General features: G+C 37.5%; 2 protein-coding genes across 4 annotated transcripts in view; one reads left to right on the forward strand and one right to left on the reverse strand.

The window, feature by feature from the left end:
* Nucleotides 1–4,130, reverse strand: part of LOC103031432 (MDM2 binding protein) — a 39,553-nt gene extending 35,423 nt beyond the window's left edge. For 2 of the 3 annotated variants that reach the window (XM_049480220.1, XM_049480218.1), the window contains exons 1-4: nt 3,940–4,129; nt 1,883–1,966; nt 1,698–1,771; nt 999–1,129 (exon numbers count right to left, since the gene is read on the reverse strand). In XM_049480220.1, the coding sequence (XP_049336177.1) occupies nt 999–1,129; nt 1,698–1,771; nt 1,883–1,966; nt 3,940–4,003 (353 nt within the window). In that variant the 5' untranslated portion in view covers nt 4,004–4,129. Of the gene's footprint in view, nt 1–998; nt 1,130–1,697; nt 1,772–1,882; nt 1,967–3,939 lie in introns of all 3 variants that reach the window. The other variant, XM_049480219.1, reaches the window with a different exon arrangement.
* A 1,641-nt stretch (nt 4,131–5,771) lies between these two features.
* mrpl13 (mitochondrial ribosomal protein L13) lies at nt 5,772–19,279 on the forward strand. The gene is made up of 7 exons (XM_007234095.4): nt 5,772–5,936; nt 7,315–7,438; nt 10,024–10,117; nt 10,254–10,314; nt 11,794–11,880; nt 13,447–13,568; nt 19,158–19,279. The coding sequence occupies exons 1-7, from the start codon at nt 5,910–5,912 to the stop codon at nt 19,180–19,182; spliced, it is 540 nt and encodes a 179-aa protein (XP_007234157.1). The 5' UTR covers nt 5,772–5,909; the 3' UTR covers nt 19,183–19,279.
* The last annotated feature ends 1,692 nt before the right edge of the window (nt 19,280–20,971 follow it).

Raw genomic sequence — 20,971 nt, forward strand, 5'->3', positions numbered from 1 at the left:
CTAACGAGTAGGACAGGTGCTGTGAACACCTGATTTGCTTTCTGCACAAACAATGCATTCAAAGAATCTCATGATTGCACTATTTCAAATTATTCTAATTCGTTGACCAGCACCTGTACAATATATTATTCTTGAATTAGAGGCATTAAAGTATTTAATTTGCTGTTTATCAGTCTCAATTCCCTTGGTTCTCTAGTCAACAAATACATTAAATTCAGTGTGCATTAATATTATTTCAAGCTACAATATTAATATATATTTTTTAAAAAGGGCTATTGTTACTGCTAATGAAGCTTTTTTGCACCTCATATTTCAGAGTTATAGGGAGTTTAAACACAAGCTGAATAAACAATTTTGCACCCAGGACCGATGGGCTTGTCTGGGGGACGGAGTGTGATTGCGTAATTCCTCTCTTTTTCTCTCTTTCTGTCATTTTTCTATTTTACTCTGACAAACATTCATACAGTGAGGAGCAGCAGCAGCAGTAGCTCCTCTGATTAATTGCTGTTCTCATTTCTCTAGGTAGGATGGAGCAAAATGAGCGTTTGAGTCCACAGAGCTGTACTAGCTTGTAATGCTCACTGGCTAGTGTTAGCTAGCGAGCTGTACCTGTATGCTTCTTTGGCGGTCTTTTTCTGGTCTTTAAAAAAAACTAAACAATGTATTTGATCATTTTTTAGTTTGATGGTATTGTAGCCACATAAACACAGGACTTGCAATATGTACGTAAACATTACCATTGGTGATCTAATCAGGTCAAGTGGTTTGCTAGACTACTATTCTTCTATTTAATAGATTATTTAAAGGATTATCCACCTCGTTTAATTGGATAAAAATTGGCATGGAATTGGAATGGCCTCAATCAAACTACTCTATTCCAACTGAGGTGTTTACATGGACGTGCTCTTTTCTGATTAAGCTATTAGTCCAGTTATAAATGGATTATTAGGCTGCATTTAAATGTATCCAGTGAATCTGTGTAAGATTAAGTTACACACTCTGTGAGGGTTGTGCTCTCAGACTCCTCCTGGTCCTGTACAGCGCTGATACAGCTGTCCACTGCAGAGGGCGCCGTCTCCTCACTGTCACTGCGCTCCACACACACCTCCTCCCACTCAGCACTGCAGAACTGAAACAAAAACACGAACACAGACAGAGAGAGAGACAATGTCTCATTTAAGTCATAGATACACTATTTTGCTCTGTGCACTGGTGTGCAGTCATGGAACAGGAAGGGGACGTCCCCAAACTCTTCCCACAAAGTTGAGAGCATGGAACTGTCCAAAATCTCTCTACACTCTACTGTTCTTAAGATAATCTGAAGCAACATGAAATTTGGAGGTCTATAGAAAGTTGACCTTTTACGTGGTCTAACACTTTGTGGTTAAGTTGCCGTCATTCCCAGTCTCTTCCACTGTGTTATAATATCACTGACAGTTGGCTGTGGAATATTTAGTAGTGAGGATATTTCACAACTGGACTTGTTGTACAGGTGCTGCATCATTTCACTGAGCTCCTGAGAGAGGCCCATTCATTCACTAATGTTTGTAGAAGCAGACTGCATGTCTAGGTGCTGCTTTTATACACCTGTGGTCATGGAAGTGATTGGAACCTGAGATAGATGATTTGGATGGATGAGTGAATACTTTTGGAAGTATTGTGGATGTTGGTCAGAAGATCATCGTTATTAAGAATACCTGAGCTAATCCGTAAGTCATCTGGACGGCGAAGTAGCATTTCTGCAGGCCTGGACTTCCACTGAGAGAGCAGGCTTTGGATAAAAACACAGGAACACACTGTTAAACACAACATCACTCACACAGCACTGTATTATCATTGAGCTTTAAACTGTAAATATTTCAGATCAGATTATGGGATTTACCTGGGAAAGGAGGGAGCTCTGATGAAGAGCTAGAGCTGGAAATCTCCACAAGCTTGTCATAAATCCTTCTGGATGTCTCAAACCCTAAAATAATGTATTTGTTACATTGATAAATTTTTGTTTAAATAGTAAACAAAGTTAAAGAATTGCGATTTAGTTTAAAGAGGCACTAAAACCCTTAGACATATTTTTTTTCATTAATAGAGGAAATGTGTTGCTCTGAAGTAATGAAAAACCAATTCTGCTTAAATTTTATAAAACATTTCTTAACCTTTAAAAAAAAAACACTTTATTGTAATTTCCACATCTGTAGCGCTCAGGTTCAACTGTGCAATAGACGTGAATGATGTACTTTAGTACAAGGAAACCTAATATGCAGATCAGTCAATCAATAATACCGCCCCCCTCCTCCTGCCCTGCCTCTAAACCCATACATCACCAAGTGCCCCTCCTAAAATACTACTTTTTTTTTTTTTTTTTTTTTTTTAATTTTTAAAAAAAAAATTCAGCATTTTTTAAATTTCAGCTGAGGGTGGAGTTAACTTAAATTAGGGGGTTTAGTTCCGCCTTAATTTAACCTATAGCAGATAGCAAGAGTGTGTTGGATCAACGTTCATTTTTCCATCTCTAAAGCACAGAAACAATATTAATCCTGGACATCAGATTTGATTAATTGTTTCAGTACTATGTTTTTATGTGTATTAAATATGTATATCTTGTTTGTATTCTATTTGTATAGTTTGGACAATGTTCTTACAGTGAAGAAAGAGACATTCACATAATTCGTATAATAATTATTAGTGGGGAGCATCTTACTCCTAAAAACACTGTGTGTAGATTCAGAGTTTTTCAAAACTTTTCAGTGAATGTTGATTCAGTGTCAGAATAACTACAATAACTGATGCTGGTTGGACAATTTTAAATAAAGGATGTTTTCCATCATCAACATTAATTCATATAATACAATCAAAAATTAATATTTATTAAACGTTCCTTGATATCAGGGTATCCAGTTGCAGCCTCTGTTTTTTCAAACAGGTTGTCAGTAAGCCATTATTTACAGATGGTAAGTCATTACTTTGAGCTAGTAAGTCATTATTCTGAGACAGAAAGTCATTATTTTAAGATCAGTAATTATTTTCAGATAGTACGTCATTATTCTGAGATAATAAGTTGTCATTTTGAGATATTACTTTGTTATTTTGAGATAGTAAAATAATGACAGTTATTTATTTATATAATTAATAATATATTATTAATAAGAAATAAATGTGCTACATTTTTTGTTATTTTAGATGGCAAATCAGCCTTAATTTATTCTCTATAAAACATAGATTTACATAGGATCTCCGGTGGATTTAGCGTTTTACAGAGACTCTGAGACAAGGTCAGTATAGGCTGAACTGCCCTGAGCAGGACATTACACATAATGTAAAGTAATATATTACATTGCAAAGACTGTTATTAATGTAAAAAAATCTTTATTTTAAAATGTTTTTAACTGTTGTTTGTCTTACTTCCTCACAGTGATGTTAGCCTATCAGAGGCGATATGTTTGCATGTATGAATATTCATGAGCTAAAATCCTAGAATTTCTTCCCTCCACTCCTCCACTGAACTGAAGTAGCGTTATAACGGATCACTGGAGCACTTTTTTCACAATAAACAGCTCACAGGGCATTTATTCAGTCTAGAGACCACAACTAGACATTTTAAAATTAATAAAAAAATATGGAATGAGACCTTTAAACATACACTAGGGTAGCAGAGTTTGACAAGTTTGCTAAAACCGATAGAACACCGGCGATGGCAGGGTTATCAATCTTTCTTTAACTAGCTAACCTAACCTAACTACAATACAACAACATTAACTACTGAATTAAAAACATAACTCTGTTGTTTCTTTCGAGAGTAAACTGAAACACTAAATAAAACACCGAAGCTTTAAATATCCATTAATTAACTCTAGTGTGTTAGTGTACACGCAGTTTAGCCAAATAATTAGATTCCTAACTTCTCAGTTAGTTATACTTCCCCTGCGGAGCGCAGCTTCTTACCGCCACAGGCGCCAAGTTTATCCGGCTCCAGGTTCACCAGCACAGCCAGCACGTACCTGTTCATAGCGGCGCTTTACAGATTTATAAAATTCATTAATACAAGTTAAATCCTGATATAAATCCTGATATAAATCCACACAACCCGGCTTTCACACTTCAACTATTTCCCGCCCTCAGCCACAGCTGGTTTATACCGAGCCTGAGCACTGCCCGCTTCCCTTGTTATAGCAGAGAATTACTGCTCACCGCTAGAGGGAGCCCGCGGGGGAGTTCTTAATGATGCTTAATGAACAGAGTGAATGGAGCTAAACGGCTAAAAAATCAAATTACAATAAATAACGATCTGCTTATCAATGATATTAATTTACTTTCGAAATGTAGAAAAAAGTTTTTTGCTAAAGAGAAAAGAAAACAGGCCTTTATATTTTCTATTTCTCTACAGTGAACGGATTTTGGACAACAGATTCGCTAGCATTACTGCTACTCTGCTACGCTGATTAAGCTACTGGTTGTTGAGCCGTTGCTGCTGCTATTTAAAAGCTTGTAAAATTCAATCTGCGGAGCTAAAACACCTGATATAGTTTTGTGTTGAGAAAATGAAAAAAAAAATACATAGTGTTAAAAATATAAAAAACATTTATAACCTTAGATTTTGTTCACTTTCTCAATAGGAACCCATTACTTTTGGACTCGGTCCTGAGCGCCCTCTGGTGGTTCAAAAAAACAGAAACACATTTCAGGTAGGAAATCTCCTCTACACAGACTCTCTGATTTAGCCTGACCTCTGACACAACAGTGACGCGCTGAAAACGCGAGATTTCAGCCTGATTTATTCATCTTTATTTAGTCCTCGATTTATAAATGATCTGTAGAATAAATACAGTTCAGTAATGAGCAGAAATAAACCCAATACAGGAGATAATTCCGCTGTTTATGAGCTTAAGCTTAAGAATGTATTATGTATTATATATGTGTAATAATTTTATATACTAGTGTATCTCAAAAAATCAGAAAATAATTGAAAAGTTACTTTATTTCAGTAATTTAGTTAAAAATGTGAAACTCATATATTATATATATGTATTACACACAGAGTGATCTATTTCAAGCATTTTGTATGGTTGATGATTATGTCTTACATTCAATAAAAACCCAAAAATCAGGGTCTCAGAAAAGTAGAATATTATATAAGACCAATTGATACTTTTGGGAGTGTGGGCAGTTTGCTAAGTCCTGCTGGAAAATGAAATCCACATCTTCATAAAAGTTGTTAGCAGAGGAAAGCATGAAGCATGGTCCCTTGATTTCCAGTTTACTGATGGTCAAAGATGGGTTGCCATCTTCAAATTGGTCTTATATAATATTGTAATTGACTGTAAAATAAATAAATAAATAAACGTTTAAAATAGATATTGTATATATACAGAATATTTTCTTGTTCAACTTTCTAAGATTAAAGGAAAACCCCAGTCAAGTAGGTATATATTATTTTTCAATTTATAATGAAAAATTTTCTCAGTTCCTCATTAACTAACAAGGACGTGTAAAAAGGTCTATTCCTCTATTTATTTATATATTTATTTATTTGATAACGTTATAAAAAGTTATGAGACAGCGGTGTATTGTGATATAACACACATTTACACAAAACAAAATAAAATTAATTTAATAGAACAAAATAATATAACACAATTATTGGAAACAAACAAACAATTGCAATAATAATTTTTTTGTCACTTAATTAGTGTGGTAATTGTTTAGTAAATTATAAAGATGTTGTGTTAATTGTAGGGATTTGATATACTGGTGAATTTCAGTACAGTAGAGAGTGTTCCGCTGGCTGGGAGCTGTAGGAACTGTTGGTTTCTCAGTGTTTCTGTCAGGACCGGTTTCGGGGTCGGACCGAAAACAGCACGCAGGGGTCAGCGCGGACTGAGGAGGCTAAGCTAAGATAACCTAATCTAAATCATATGTCTAGTTTCTCCAGATCTGCCCAGGTAAACCGCTTTAACCTCTGTAACACTGCGGGTTTATACTGCTGTACAGCGCTCTTACTGCGGGGTGAAGACAGGAGAGAGTGTCTGGAGCTGGGCTCTGAATCTACACTCATAATTATTATCAAATTTAGGAGAAAGCTGCTCCCCACTAATAATAAACATAATCATTTATTACTATCAGAGCCGAGCGACATGGCCATAAAATAATATTACTATATTCCAGGCCATATGACACAACATTCATTAGCATTACAGTTAGAATAGTCTAGACTATACGAACTACTAACTTACTACTGCAACTACATTAATATAAACGTTTTGTTTAGTATAAACATACAGTATATAGAAGTGGAAAATCTATAGGATATGCGAAACAGTAGAACAGTTAACTACAGAACCTATGGAACAGCTATAGAGCGTATAGAACAGCTACTGAACAGCTATAAAGTGAATAGAACACCTAATGAAAGTCTATAGAGTATATAGAACAGCTACTGAACAGCTATAAAACCTATAGAACAGCTATAAAACCTATAGAACAGCTACTGAACAGCTATAAAGCATATAGAACAGCTACTGAACAGCTATAAAGCCTATAGAACAGCTACTGAACAGCTATAAAGCGTATAGAACACCTACTGAACAGCTTTAGAGCGTATAGAACAACTACTGAACAGCTATAGAGCGTATAGAACACCTAATGAAAATCTATAGAGTATATAGAACAGCTACTGAACAGCTATAAAGCCCATAGAACAGCTACTGAACAGCTATAAAGCCTATAGAACAGCTATTGAACAGCTATAAAGCCTATAGAACAGCTATTGAACAGCTATAAAGCCTATAGAACAGCTACTGAACAGCTATAAAGCCTATAGAACAGCTATTGAACAGCTATAAAGCCTATAGAACAGCTATTGAACAGCTATAAAGCCTATAGAACAGCTATTGAACAGCTATAAAGCATATAGAACAGCTACTGAACAGCTATAAAGCATATAGAACAGCTACTGAACTGCTACAGAGCATATAGAAGAGCTAGCTTTTCTATATGCTCTGTAGCATTTCAGTAGTTTATAGTATAAACAGTACATAATAAACAGCTACTGAACAGTTAAATAACAAAAATAAGTTTTATTTAGTATAACTAGAACAGTTTTATACAATCAGTAGAAACAAACAAACAAACAAAAAAACAAAATGCTTGTCTATTTCATAGACAACATGCACAGATTTAGGTGGATGTTAACCTTTATGGGCCCAGAAGTGAGCCTAGCATTACATTAAAACAACAAAAAAATCTTCAGTGTTTAATCTGGTTTTACATGTTCAGTTATTAAATTACTGATGCACTTCTCTTTTGTTGTTTTATGTTTAGCAATGGGCGACCTTCGCCAGGTCCTGGTACTTAATAGATGCTCGGTTGCAGCCGCCGGGGAAGATCGCCTCCATGTGCTCTGTGCGGCTTCAGGGGAAGCATAAGCCCATCTACCACGCGCTCAGTGAGTAAATACTCTATATAATGTCCTAAATATTCAGTACGTGTGGTTGCTGCTGTACAAAAAATGTAAACGTAAAAAAAAAGGAAGTCAAAATCTCAAATACTGTAACTACGATGTACAAACACCCACAATTTTGTGATTCAGCCTACAGCAATTTAGCTCCACCTACATATGATGAAACCTTTAGTAGTTGACTGACTTTTTTTTCCTCCAGAATGAGGTGCAGTATGAAAGCCAATCAGAATAAACCCATTTCCATATCTTAGCCATAAAGGCATAATGCCATTTTATTGTATGAGATGAATAGAGATTAGTGTAGAAATCAATTAGGACTGATTTTGGTATAGAATATTAAATAGGGGTGTGACGATATTTCTCTTCACAGTAGTGATAGCAGCGAGTGTGGTGGTTGAGCAGTGAGAGCAGCTCTCAGCAGAAGAATAAAATTTTGGCATTTGTATAGAAGATGCTTCTGCTACTTTTAAGTTGTATATCTGGCTGCATTTTGGCTTTTCAGTGGAAACAATAAACAGTAACAGAGTGACCAACAAGAAACAAACCATATATAAATACTGTAAGTAAATCCTACACGTGACTGTTTCATAGACAGTACTAATCCCTTAGCTCTGTACTGTATTAAAAAAATGTTCTGTCTCTGTTTGCACTTCAAGCATAGTCTTAATATGACTGGTTGTGGTTATACACTATATAAGACCTAGAAAGGTTTCTTATAGAATCAATGTGTGAGAGAAACCAGTCTGTTAAGTTTGCTTTATATGATTTTGTCAAATAAAACTCTAGTTTTCAAGCCATTTTTCATTTTTGATGTTTTCTTTTTTCATTTTTAAATCTCGTCTCGTCTCATTCTCGTGAACCCAGTATCGTGTCTCGTCTCCTCTCGTGATATTTGTGTCTCATCACACCCCTAATACAAATCGTTCATGAGGTTTTGTCAGATTTAATCAGGGATATAAAATATGTTGTGTAGATAGTAATTAGACCTTATGTTTACAGTATTTTGGTCTCTCCCCATTCAAACAGATAGTAGGCTTGTCTTGCATAAAGGGTTAAGACACACTTTCTCATTCTGTCTTTTTCTTTCATTATTTATTTAATTTATTTACTATATTGTAGCTTAGTATTAAATACGTCAACACAATTAGGGGCATGCAGAATTATGTAATAAACAGTACAAAAAAATATAGCTTTAATATAGCCTTCAATGTTAAATTTACTATGTAAAAAATCTTATAGATTTAAGATAGAAAACTAATTGAATAAGAAGAGGTGTGTCCAGTCTTTTTAAATGGTACTGTAAGTGCCCAACAGGCAGCTTATGCTTTTCAAAAACACATTAAATTCCAGCAAAACCCAAAGACTTAAAGACGAAAGAGGATTACAGAGAAGTAGATCACATTTGTGATACTTCATGACCAGTCTTTAATGGAAAATGTTGGTTTTCTCAGCCTGGTGGTGAATTTACAAGCCAGGTTATAATGTTATAAAAAAGTAATTAAAAAAAGGGTATTTGTAATTGTTTTGCTCTTCTAATAAATGTGGTGTGCTCTATTTTAGCCTCATAATGTTTCCTTCGGAACATCATCAACAATAATAGTGAGATTATTAAAGACGAATAATGTTATATAAGAAAAATAAAGAAAAAATATTAATATCTCATGATTCTGGTATCAGAATTTGTATAAAAAGTTCTGTTTTGGAATCAGAACTGAAAAAAAAAACTGTGGATTGACCAATTTACTAGATACAATGCTTTAAAGATCCACTAAACCCCAAACCATATTTGTTCCATTATTAGCTGAAATGTGTTCCTTAAAATATTGAAACATTAAGTTTTGCTTAACATTTTTATAAACATTTCCTAACCTTAAAAAAAACAAACAAAAAAAAAACACGCTTTTATTGTGCTAATTTCCCTTCATCTCTGTAGTGCCCTCTCAGGTTCAGCTGTGCTAGGATGATGTTTTCATGTACTTTGGTACCCAGACACATCACAGTATGCAAATCAATCAATAATACCGCCCTTCTGCTGACGTCCAACCATCTGCATCTCACCACTATCAGCTCTCCCTTCTGTCCTGCATCTAAACCCATACATCACCCAGTGCCTCTCCCAAACTTCCCATCCCATTTTTTTTTTTTTTTTTTTTTTTTGCCTTTTTCAAATTTGACCTGAGGGTGGAGTCAGCTAAAACCAGGGTGTTTAGTGCCCCTTTAATACTATTTTTATAATATGTTTGAGAGCAGCAACCACCAGGGGGAGCAAAAGCACTAGAATTAAATTCAAACTTGTACACAGCTATTAATACACCCCACCAGATTATTCCTGCTGTTTAATAATGTTAACTGTGCAATAGGTGATTGCAGGAGGTGATAAGAGGTTGTAGCACAAAACAAAAAACTCTTTTAAAAGCTGTGCTGGTTCTGCTGGTTCTGCCGGTTCCTCTGATTCTGCTGTGTTTCAGCTTCAGCTGTAGTGTTTGTGATGTAGTACAGGCTCTGAGAGAATGACGCTGAGTGTACTGAGCTCTAATAGACTGGTTTTGCTCTGTTTGTGTATTCTGCAGGTGATGTTGGAGATCATGTGGTGGTGATGAACACCAGACACATCGCTTTCTCTGGAAACAAGTGGGAACAGAAGGTCTACTCGTCTCACACAGGGTAAGAACTGAGTGAAAATCAGAGTTCTGATTTTATCAGAAATCCTAACGTGTTGACAGTGTTTGTGTGTTTTATGGATGTTATATATTTAGAGGATAGCTAATCTGGAGCTGACTTTATTCTCTTTCTTTCTCAGATACCCAGGGGGCTTCAAACAGGTCACAGCAGCACAGTTGCATCAGAAAGACCCCAGCGCTGTAAGTATCTCACAGTAATGCAGAATACACAATAATAACACAAAAATAAACTGCCTTTATCTTTAGCTATTATCATCATCTATGTAGCTATTATTATCATCATCTCAAATCTCACCAGTCTGTGCCTAAAACACTGACAGGTCCATTTATATGTTTAATCATACATTTACTTTACCAGTTGTTTTCTCAGCAGTGCTATTCTAACCATGCATTTACCTCAACAAGGGTGTTCTAACCATGCATTTATCTCAGCAGTGCTATTCTGATTTTCTGAGGGAGAGAGCAGTGGTTTAAGTTCATTTTAACGCTCTACTCACATAAATTAAAACCAATTGGATGCAAGTGTTCTTCATGTATCCCACTTAGTACCAGTTTACAAACTGGTTGTTTTTCAGCTAAATGATACAGGCCATACAGGGCTAGGATAGTTAATTTAGCTGAGCTAATTAAGCCTTACCATTTGTTTGTGTACCAAAAATCTGTCTGCCTTTCTCTGTGTAAATTCTGCTCACATGTTGTTTGAATAGCGCTGCTGAGGTAAATGCATGATTAAAATAACACTGCTAAGGTAAATTCATAATTAGAATACCACTGCTGAGGTACATTCATAATTAGAATACCACTGCTGAGGTAAATGCATGATTAGGATAGCAGTGCTGACAGGGCAGAGACACATATTTTAACTATATATGAGCTCAGCAGTGCTATTCTAATTATACATTTACCTCAGCAGTGCTGTTCTAATTATAAAGTTACCTCAGCAGGGCTATTCTAATCATGAATTTACCTTAACAGTACTATTGTATTCATGAATTTACCTTGGTAGTAGTCATTCTAGTCACATGTGAATGCCATTTACAGAAAAGGGCATTCATGCTTTAGGTACACAAACAAATGCTTAAGCTAGGTTGGCTCGGCAGTTACTGTTTTAGACCTGTGTAGCTCGTATCTTTTAGCAGAAAAGCATCCAGTTTGTGAATATATAATGAAATTGATGCTATGCATAATAATCTTCTCCCTGTAAAACATACATCCAAGTAGGTACTCAACAATGATAAGCTTCTGTTACTTGTTTACTTAATTAGCTTTATAATTCCAGCAATAAAATAAAATAAGCATGTACATGTTCAGGCTGATGGAGTGATTTGGGGGAATTGGGGGAATTAGATTTTAAAATGATCACTTTAATCCTGCTGTGTAACATAGCATCCAGAGGTTTCCAGCTGTTTGGACAGTAGCAGTGTGGCTGTTTCTGTCTCTGCTGTTTATGATCATGAGTTACAGCAGGTGAGCAAGAGGGGGGTAGTGAGCAACACTCACAATGACCAGATGTCTTACATAAGATGTCTCTCTCTCTCTCTGTCTCTGTCTCTCTCTCTCTCTCACTCTCTCCCTCTCCCTCTCTCTGTGTCTCTCTCTCACTCTCTCCCTCTATCTGTGTGTCTCTCTCTCTCTCTTTCTCTCTCATTCACTGCACAGATAGTAAAGTTGGCTATTTACGGGATGCTGCCCAAAAACCTGTGGAGGAGGACAATGATGCAGCGGCTGCATCTCTTCCCAGATGATGTAAGTCTGATTTATTGTTTTTTCTGAAACGTGTTCTGGTGTTCTGCTGAGTTTGGAGCGTCAGATTTGCCCTCTGTGTTCTTTGATCTGAAAGGACGATTCTCTCACGTCTCTCACTTACTCTGTTTAATCAAATTGTTCTCGCAGTGAAATAACCCCTAATGAGGACAGTTCACTTACAGCTTACTGTGTTCCAGGCTGTGAAGAAAAAGATCAAAAGAACAAGATTTTTTATTCCTTTCACAGAAATAAATGTTGGCCTTTATGATGCACTTTTTAAGTACAAGAACACTGACACGCAAATCTTGTTTATTAAGTTTTATTAACATCACATCCACAGTGTGTTTCTGACACACCTGTCTCTGAACCGTCAGCTTTGTATATTTGTTCTCATTGTTTACCGTCACAGTAAGTTACACTGTTTGATACTACCTCCACCATGTGTGGAAGCTGCACTTTAGCCTGGTTAGCTTTAATTTGAAAGATTTTGGTTGATCTGTTTTAAAATGGTGCTCTATTACACAAATCTCTGTCTGATGAAGATTGGCTGGTTTCTGGTGTGATGGGCGTGTCCTTAGTTATTTCCTTAATAAAAAGTTAAAAAGTGTCTGTTGGTCAGTATCGAAACAGACAGAATCTACCAATTACTGGTGAGAGGCAGACGACAGACACAGAACATTCTAGTCAAACGTCAAGGAAGAGCCAGTTTGACACGCCGTGGAACTTAGATGGTTAAAGATTTATCTGGGGTTAATACAAATGGATATCAGATCATTTACAGTACCAGTCAAAAGTTTGGACACACCTTAAATGCATTTTTTTATTATTATTTTTAAATGTTCTACATTGTAGATTAATACGTCCAAAATATGAAGAAAAACATATGGAATTATTTAGTAAACAAAACATTTCTTACAACACACCAGAATATGTTATATATATATTTTAGATTCTTTAAAGTAGCACTTCTTGCTTAGATGACTTAGTTTTGCACATCTTGGTTGGATTTTCTCAGTTAGAATAATGAGGTATAGTCATCTGGAATGATCAGCTTTCAGTTAACAGCTGTGCTGAACTTGTCAAGAGATAATTACTTGAATTTCTTGTCTCTTAATGTGTTTGAGAGCATCAGTTGTAAATTTGTGAAGAGGTAGAGTTACAGGTATACAGTGAATAGCTGTTTGTCAATCTGAAACATTTCAAGAACTTTAAAAGTATCTTCAAGTGCAGTCGCAAAGACCGTCAAAAATGTTAGGATGAAACTGGCTCTCATCAGGGTGGCCAGGAAGTTCATCAGAAACCACAAGTTAACAGCACCCCAGATAATAGCACCTAAATGCTAAACATTTACTGCATGATTCTGTATGTGTTCCTTAATAGTCTGGATTTTTTTCAGTATTAATTTACAATGTAGGGAATAAATAAAAAAATTGAAAGAGAAGTTTTCAAATTTTGACTGGTAATGTACGTAAAAATAGATTTAAAAAAAAAAATAGATTTAGATCTAGATTTTTTAAACCAGATTTGATACCACTAATATCACAAAATCTATTTGTCCTGTTTCAGGTTATTCCAGAGGATATCCTGCTGAATCTGACAGAGGAGCTTCCTCAGCCGCGGAGGATTCCCCGTAGACTGGATGAATACACCCAGGAGGAGCGGGATGCCTTCCCCAGACTCTGGACCCCGTAAGCACTCCCTTTCTAATTTTAATCCCACGTTTTAATTTCTAACCCGTCACTGAATCAGAATTCAGCAGGCATTTTTAAGGTTCTTTTTCCTTCTTCTTTATGTTAGACCCAGTTACGGAGCGTGTCCACTGGCACTTTCCTTCAATGCATGTCGCCGTGCCGGAGCTCTTGGCTCGCAGAGTGTGGGCTTGTCCGTGAAGTTTTTTTTTGTGAATTAAAATGAAGCAACAGATGTAGTCAATCATAAATTAAAGATTTTAGATTTTTAGTAAACCACTCTAAATCCACTGTGATCTATAGTTCTATAAATCCATATATCATCAGTTTTTTTGCCTCTCTCCTGTGTTTGAAAGGTGCTTGTTCTGTGTTTTAGTGAGGCTTGCATATGTGTGGCATAGCTGTTCCCTTGACTGTTCTCACCATTCTTCTTCTCTGCCTTTCTGATATTTTTCTTGGCCTGCCACTTCTGGGCTTAACAAGAACTGTCCCTGTGCTCTTCCATTTCCTTACTATGTTCCTCACAGTGGAAACTGACAGGTTAAATCTCTGAGACAACTTTTTCTATCCTTCCCCTGAACAACTATGTTGAACAATCTTTGTTTTTAGATCATTTGAGAGTTGTTTTGATGAGCCCATGATGCCACTCTTCAGAGGAGATTCAAATAGGAGAACAACTTGCAATTGGCCACCTTAAATACCTTTTCTCATGATTGGATACACCTGGCTATGAAGTTCAAAGCTCAATGAGGTTACCAAACCAATTTTGTGCTTCAGTAAGTCAGTAAAAAGTAGTTAGGAGTATTCAAGTCAATAAAATGATAAGGGTGCCCATACTTTTGCACAGGTCAAATTTTGGTTTAATGCATATTGCACATTTTCTGTTAGTACAATAAACCTCATTTCAATCCTGAAATATTACTGTGTCCATCAGTTATTAGATATATCAAACTGAAATGGCTGTTACAAACACCCAAATATTTAGAACTAAAAATGATTAAGATTAATAGGGGTGCTCAAACGTTTTCATATGACTGTAAATAAGAGTTGAGATCTGCTGAACTTTTTTGCCGGAGGGCAGGGCTGTGCTTAATGCAACGCAACCCAGCATGCACCGCAGCATGTTGCGACTATTTCCATTGAAATGAATGGAATGGAGTGGACGCTCACCGTTAGATGCAGACAGAAGGTAGAGGTCTGCTCTCGTGGGATCTGTCAAAAAATCTTGACAGCTAGAGCCAAGCTCTCCCGGGGGATCAGAGAGGCAAAGCGCACCTACGCAAAGAAAATCCACGCCCACTTCCAGGACACTACTGACACTCGGCGCATGTGGCAGGGCATCCAGACCATCACCAACTACAAGTCACCCTCCCCTGCTTGTAACAGTGATGCCTCCCTTCCAGATGCACTGAACTCCTTCTACGCAAGGTTCGAAGCACAGAACTACACGACAGCAAGGAAGACTACACCTCCTCCAAACGACCAGGTACTGTGCCTGTCCTCAGCTGATGTGCGGAAAAATCTACTCAGAGTCAACCCACGGAAAGCCCCAGGACCAGACAGCATACCTGGCAGAGTGCTCAGAGGATGTGCAGAACAACTCACAGATGTTCTCACGGACATTTTCAACATCTCTCTGAGTACTGCAATCGTGCCGACGTGCTTCAAGACGACCACCATCGTCCCTGTGCCGAAGAAGTCTCAAGTGTCCTGCCTTAATGACTACCGTCCCATTGCACTTACTCCCATCATCATGAAGTGCTTTGAGAAGCTGGTCATGAGGCACATCAAAAACCAGCTCCCGTCCTCACTGGACCCTCTGCAGTTTGCGTATCGTCCAAACAGATCAACAGACGATGCCATCTCTACTGCGCTCCACCTGGCTCTTACCCACCTGGACAACAAAGACTGCTATGTTCGAATGCTGTTCATCGACTTCAGTTCAGCATTCAACACCATCATCCCTCAGCATCTGATCGGAAAACTGAGCTTGCTGGGCCTGAACTCCTCCCTCTGCAACTGGGTTTTAGACTTCCTGACTGAGAGACCACAATCAGTCAGGATTGGAAACAACACCTCCAGCACCACCATACTCAGCACCGGCGCCCCCCAGGGCTGTGTGCTCAGCCCACTGCTGTTCACTCTGCTGACTCATGACTGTACTGCAAAGTACAGCTCAAACCACATCATCAAGTTCGCTGATGACACAACTGTAGTTGGCCTCATCAGCAAGAACGACGAGTCAGCATACAGAGAGGAGGTGCAGTGGCTGACGGACTGGTGCAGAACCAACAACCTATCTCTTAACGTGGATAAAACCAAGGAGATGGTTGTTGACTTCAGGAGAGCTCCAGGTGTCCACCACCCGCTGAACATCAACGGCTCTGCTGTGGAAATTGTGGATAACACCAAGTTCCTCGGTGTTCACATTGCAGAGAACCTCGCCTGGTCCCTCAACACCAGCTCCATAACCAAGAAAGCCCAGCAGCGCCTCTACTTCCTGCGGAGACTGAGGAAAGCACATCTCCCACCCCCCATCCTCACCATGTTCTACAGAGGGACTGTAGAAAGCATCCTGAGCACCTGCATTACCGTCTGGTTTGGGAATTGCAACACCTCAGACTGCAAGACCCTACAGCGGATAGTGCGGACAGCTGAGAAAATCATCGGAGTCCCTCTTCCCTCCATCACCGAGATCTACACCACACGCTGCATCCACAAAGCCACCAGCATTGTGGACGACCCCACCCATCCCTCACACGGACTCTTCGCTCTGATTCCGTCCGGCAGAAGATACAGGAGCATCCGAGCCTCCACTCTGCAACAGCTTCATCCACCAGGCAGTCAGACTTCTCAACGCACAGAGACAGAACTGAACCCCCACCCCACCCACCACTCACCCAACACACTCGCACAAAACTAAACTGTACACCCCCCCCTTTACACTCACAAAGAACTGAACTTCACCCACACACACACCCAGTCAGCACACAGAGGCTTACATGACTTTATTTGCTGCACTCTTAAAAACTATAAACTCTCTACCTCAGTAACTGCTGTGATTATATATGTGACAGTATGTCATACATCTCTGCACCTTATCCCCACTATACACTTTATTATACCGTATCGGTACTGCACTGTCCTGTCTTTAAATTGTCTCGTCTTTTGTATTTATTGTATTTATTGTTATTTAGTGTTATAATTTTATAATTTTATGTTGCACTGTCGTCACTCCTGCACTTTATGTTGTCTATTGCTTGTTGTTCTATGTTGCACCATGGTTCCGGAGGAACGTAATTTCATCACACTGTGTACCTGTACTCAGATGTAATGACAATAAAAGCCTCTTGACTTGACTTGACTTGACTTGACTTGAATGTAAGGAACAGAAATGTACATTTCTTGTAAGTGGAAAAGTTAGGACACTATTCCCTAACAGCTGGATTTCCTGACTTCCTGGCTGAAATAACCTCAATATAAAAATTTCTTAAAACCATCTACCAGTCTTTCTCAAAATGATTAAGATCTGGACTTTGATTTGATTTGTATTCCAGAACGTTCAATTTCTTTAATTTGAGCTGTTGTTTGGTGGATTTACTGCAGTGTTTTGGGTCGTTGTCATGTTGCATAGTCCACTTTCGTTTTTAGACAGATGGTCTCATCTTCCTCAAGTCCCCTCTGATACAGCAAATATTTCTTACTGGGTCTTTGAGAGCTTGCATTACGTCCTGCAACATAATGATCTGCTTTTGCTGAAGCTCTGTCGTTGGGTAGAGGTGAGGGTGTTCCTGCCGAGAGATTGATTGGTTTTGCTGCAGGTCACATTAGTTTCATTTGTGCAGAAAGTTTTCTGACACTTTTTCATTACTGGTATGAATGGATAATGCTGAACACTGGAACAGTGTGTTACACAGCACTCTGATCCCACCATGACAATCCAATTATTCCCCCATTACTGACTCCTCCTCAGCTCCGCCCCGCTGCAGTCTCCAGCTTTCCCTCCTCAGAGCTCTGCCTCTGTACCAGAGTAACCTCCACCACCAACCACAACATCAGGACGGGTAGATTTAGAGTCAGTTTTAGCTGATCAGTATTAAGTGGGCCGTTTAGCTGCTGCTGGTTAGCTTTTTACATTTTTGAGTTAGCTAGTTTTATTTTGATTTTAGTTTTAGTTTGGTTAGTTCTAGGTCTTGGTTAGTTTGATTTTACCTAATTTGGTTAGTTCTAAGTCTTGTAGGTGATTTTAGTTTTAGTTTGGTTAGTTATATTGCGTTTTAATTTAGTTAATTCTAGGTCTTGTTTGTTAGTTTGTGTTGTAGTTAATTTGGTTAGTTTTAGGTGGGGTTGGTTATTTTGGTTGTAGTTAGTTAAATGTGTGTGAGTTAATTTTAGGTTTTGGTTAGTTTGGGTTGGAGTTAGTTTGGAATCTTGCTGGTTGGTTTGGGTTGGAGTTAGTTTGGTTAGTTTTGTTGGTTAGATAGGGTTGTAATTAATTTGGCTAGTTTTGAGTTTTGTCGGTTAGTTTGGGTTTGAGTTAGTTTGAATAGATTTGAGTCTTGCTGGTTAGTTTGTGTTGGAGTTAGTTTGGAATCTTGCTGGTTAGTTTGGGTTGGAGTTAGTTTGGAATCTTGCTGGTTAGTTTGGGTTGGAGTTAGTTTGGAATCTTGCTGGTTAGATTGGGTTGGAGTTAGTTTGGAATCTTGCTGGTTAGATTGGGTTGGAGTTAGTTTGGAATCTTGCTGGTTAGTTTGGAATCTTGCTGGTTGGTTTGGGTTGGAGTTAGTTTGGTTAGTTTTGTTGGTTAGATAGGGTTGTAATTAATTTGTTTAGATTTGAGTTTTGTTGGTTAGTTTGGGTTTGAGTTAGTTTGTTTAGATTTGAGTTTTGTTGGTTAGTTTGGGTTTGAGTTAGCTGGTAAGTTCTTGGTGTTGGTTAGTTTGGCTTGTGATTAGTTTGATTAGTTTGGAATCTTGCTGGTTCCACAGGTTCTGTATGCACTACAGTTTATGATTTATTTCATGTTCATGAGAAAAGATCCTCTAATTTTATAGAGCACTGGCACTTAGTTAAAAGCTTTGTTTTGCAATTCTAGCCCAATGGGGAAACGTCTTTGCTTAATAGCATATTAAATTGTACTTGTTTTCTATTTTGCAAGTTTTATCAAAAAGGGCACCATTTTATTTCTTTCTATTTGTTTTTTGAGGGTGGGTTTATTTATTTATTTATTTTGTAAGCATTGTGTCAGTACCTAAACTATGTTGGAGAAAGCTTTCGAAAAGTTACTAGATGTTCTCACTGTTTACAATTTTTTTTTGCTTGTTTCTGGTTGCACTTTAACCACAAAGGGGATATTTAAATGAAAACTAAATAAATAAAAAATAATTTGATTTTTAGTAGGGGAAAAAAATCTAAAATTAAATCTAAAATTTTTTTTTTCTTAAATCGAAGATTTTTTTCTTTTTGGGCCATATCGACCAGCTCTACCTAAGTGTATTAATTAGAGTAGAAGAGAGTTAAAGCTCAGACATTTCAGGACTCTTCTGATTTTACTGCTGTTACTGAATCCTGTTTCTCCTCATTCCACAGGCCAGCTGACTACAAGATGAAGTGATCCCTCCACACAGCCACTCTCTCTGCTGCACCTCAAGCGTTTGTCTGTTTTTTATAGATTTTTGTCCGTCTGAATTAAAATGTATTTAAGAAAAAAATTGAAAGATTGGATTATTGAGTGTGAGAAACTAATAACACACAATTCAGTTTAACTCTTTAACAATGGAAACACACAACCATCAACCCCGCCACCCCCCAAACACACTCTGGGTGTTGTATGGGTTTAGGGGAATGGCAGGAGGGAGGGCAGTGTGTTCCTGTAACGGACACATCATCCTCACCTACAGCACAGCTGAACCTGTGAGGGAGCTGCAGAGGTGGAAATTACCACAATAAAAGTGTTTTTAAAGGTTAGGAAACCTCGGCAGGATTGGTTTGATTTTATCACTTAAAATGATCAGAGGGGTTTTGGTTCATATAATTAAGAAAATGTGAAAATAAAGATCTATTACACAGTTTTTTTCAAATGATGTTCTACTTGTATTAAAGTATGCATATCGTTTAATGTCACACAAATCTGCGTAAGCGGTGTGCTTTCGGCCAATCAGAGTGCTTAATTTTCACACAATCAGCCGGCCCTGCCTTGCTTAGCTTCATGCTTCAGTCAGAGACCTTATTAATGGAATTTCTCGCAATGCGAGAACACACACACACACACACACACACCTGTGTGTTTTGTGCATTATTGTGCTGTTCTGTTATATAGCCCACAATAGAAAAATTGGCATGGCCATCAAACTCATGTTATTTAGTATAATTTTACCTACCAGGCCTAATTTGAATTTAAATTTTGAAGTTGCTTTATTTGCATGACCGCTAGTACAGTTTGTTAAATAACAAACATAATAACTTAAAACATATTAATAAATCTTGCTCCAATATGACAATGGTTGTTCCAAAACTATTTTTAAGTAATAATAAAATATAAGATATTTTTAAATATCATAAATATTATTAATTATATCAAATATCTTAAATCTGACTTCATTTTGCCAATCTAACACTGGTTCTTATTATTCACGTTTATTTATATTGCAATATCCACTCTTAAAAGTTTTAAAATTGCTAAGAAGAAGAAAAAATGTGATTATGATTTTGATTAAATGTTTTAATAGAATTACGCTACTATAAAACACATTACATTTTTGGTAGGGTTAGTTTTTATTTAAGTTTCCACCAAATATGAGAAACTTATATCACAGTGGATTGTTGACGGAGGCAGAACCTGTGGTGTGTGTTCAGGCTGTATGATCTGGGTGGAGGCTCTAAAAGTAAAGTTAATTAATGGAATAACTAATTCTTGGTTCCAAATGTAAGAAAATAAAGAATTTTTCCTTGATTCTCGTCTTACTTCAAGGATTTTGAGACAGTAGAATGATGTGCTTTTTCAGAAATGTCTAGTTTTTTCCCAGACTTTAATTGCCATATCTGTTCATTTTATTCAAATGTTGATAGATGGTATGCGCTGACACTGCACCCTGAGCCTGCAGGACAGCTGGAATTTCTTTACAACTTAAATGGACTGTTTATCCATCATCTGGATTTATTGTGTTGCAACCTTTCCATCCACGTTTAGGGAGGTTAGCTTCAGTGCTGTGGGTCGTCATGGAACATCAAGATCTCTGGAGATGAACTTGTAACCTTAAGATTGTTGATAAGTTTTCAGTTCTCTTCTCCGCTTTCTGTTCTCCATGCTTAGTGTGGCACAAGAGGGGGACACATCTGTTAATATGAATGTCAAGTTATCTCAAAGCCCACCTTATAGTCTCTTAGAACAACATTTGTGGAAT

The sequence above is a fragment of the Astyanax mexicanus genome, chromosome 6, assembly GCF_023375975.1.
Source record: "Astyanax mexicanus isolate ESR-SI-001 chromosome 6, AstMex3_surface, whole genome shotgun sequence".
Taxonomy (NCBI): Eukaryota; Metazoa; Chordata; class Actinopteri; order Characiformes; family Acestrorhamphidae; genus Astyanax; species Astyanax mexicanus.

What these genes read in the sequence shown, in the direction of transcription:
- mrpl13 (XM_007234095.4), top strand. Translation starts at nt 5,910, where the DNA reads ATGTCTAGTTTCTCCAGATCTGCCCAG. An exon ending in TGCATCTCTTCCCAGATGAT is followed by an intron (nt 11,881 to 13,446) that starts GTAAGTCTGATT and finishes GTCCTGTTTCAG; the next exon opens with GTTATTCCAGAGGATATCCT. An exon ending in TTCCCCAGACTCTGGACCCC is followed by an intron (nt 13,569 to 19,157) that starts GTAAGCACTCCC and finishes CTCATTCCACAG; the next exon opens with GCCAGCTGACTACAAGATGA.